Source organism: Palaemon carinicauda, chromosome 30, assembly GCF_036898095.1.
Source record: "Palaemon carinicauda isolate YSFRI2023 chromosome 30, ASM3689809v2, whole genome shotgun sequence".
NCBI classification, from domain to species: Eukaryota; Metazoa; Arthropoda; class Malacostraca; order Decapoda; family Palaemonidae; genus Palaemon; species Palaemon carinicauda.
In genome coordinates, this window is record NC_090754.1 from 23775834 (window position 1) to 23777053 (window position 1220).

Below are 1220 nucleotides of genomic sequence, written 5' to 3' on the forward strand. Positions count from 1 at the left end.
ACATGTATAAAAGTCAATTCTTGAGCACTCTGTGCACTTTCATGATAAGATTATATATTTTTCACCTTGCAAACCTTAGACTCCCTTTTACAAAATAGTTACTGTCGTAGAATTAACCACCAGCATTTAATTCTATATACCAATATTTGTTATTAGAATATTGCTTGCAGATTGATTTTCATTTTGATTACTTTACCACCATTTCATTAAAAAGAAAACCAATGGTGCCCACATTTTTTACACAAACTTTATTCTATTGAAACTAGCACCACAATCCCTCTAGGGTGAACTGCAAAATTTATTTTTGTGGCATTGCTGCATGTAATCATAGTGTCTTATTTTTTAAATGTCATATTTTTTTTTTTATTTTTTATTACAATATCAATACACTTTATTTCTAAACATTCAACCATTTTTACAGTCTACGCCAGTTGGGTCTACGCAGACGGGTACAGAGGTGATTGTGTCACCAAGTAGGGAAAATCGAGAGAGGCATCCAACTGCAAACAAGGTAAAATTGAGCTTCTTTCATTTACTAATTTATTTTTATTTTTAGGGTGTGGAAGAGGTCTGGCTGGAGGTATACAAAGTTTCGGAGAATCATCGGTTAAAACAGAATCTCAACCCTTATGTTTAAATGTTTTAAAAGTTAATTTTTAAAGTAGGGCTTAATACTTTGCCTCCAGTTGACAGGAGCAGTAAGGAATGGTGAGGGCCCTATTCAGGGAAAGCATCCAGAGGGGCCAGGTGAAGATACTGGGGCTCAAAAACCTGATGCTCCTCAACCTATGCTGGTGTTGCCATGGACACCTACGCAGCAGGCTGATGATGCATCCCCACGTCCTCCCCCGGTCAGACATCACGTATGTTCAGTCACTACCTCCTCACGTTTTGAGCTACAGTGCAGTTTTATAACCCATGGGCACTTCAGATCCACAAAAAGTACTCACTTTAGTTTGGGAGTGTCGATTAGTTCATTCTCTCTCTTGTTTTTATTCAAATAAATTGGTTTTGATGAAGGAAAAACATATTTTTGAGGAAATGGTGTGTGGTCTCTTAAGTAGGGTACTTTCTTGTAAAAGGCTAGAACTGGGAATCAAATATGATAAAAATACCAAAGAAATATTGTTTCCATACCTTATGGCCAGTTTATCAATGTGTAATGCATGGACTCCTTGTGTTTAAGGGATACTCTCATATTCAAGATTGATTGATTGATT

General features: G+C 36.5%; 1 protein-coding gene across 1 annotated transcript in view; it reads left to right on the forward strand.

Annotated features, from left to right (window-relative positions):
- Positions 1-1019, forward strand: part of LOC137623429 (casein kinase I-like) — a 130296-nt gene extending 129277 nt beyond the window's left edge. Inside the window, exons 10-11 of the mRNA XM_068354262.1 lie at positions 422-511; positions 687-1019. Of these exons, the coding sequence (XP_068210363.1) occupies positions 422-511; positions 687-1004 (408 nt within the window). The 3' untranslated portion in view covers positions 1005-1019. The remainder of the gene's footprint in view (positions 1-421; positions 512-686) is intronic.
- Positions 1020-1220: the final 201 nt, after the last annotated feature.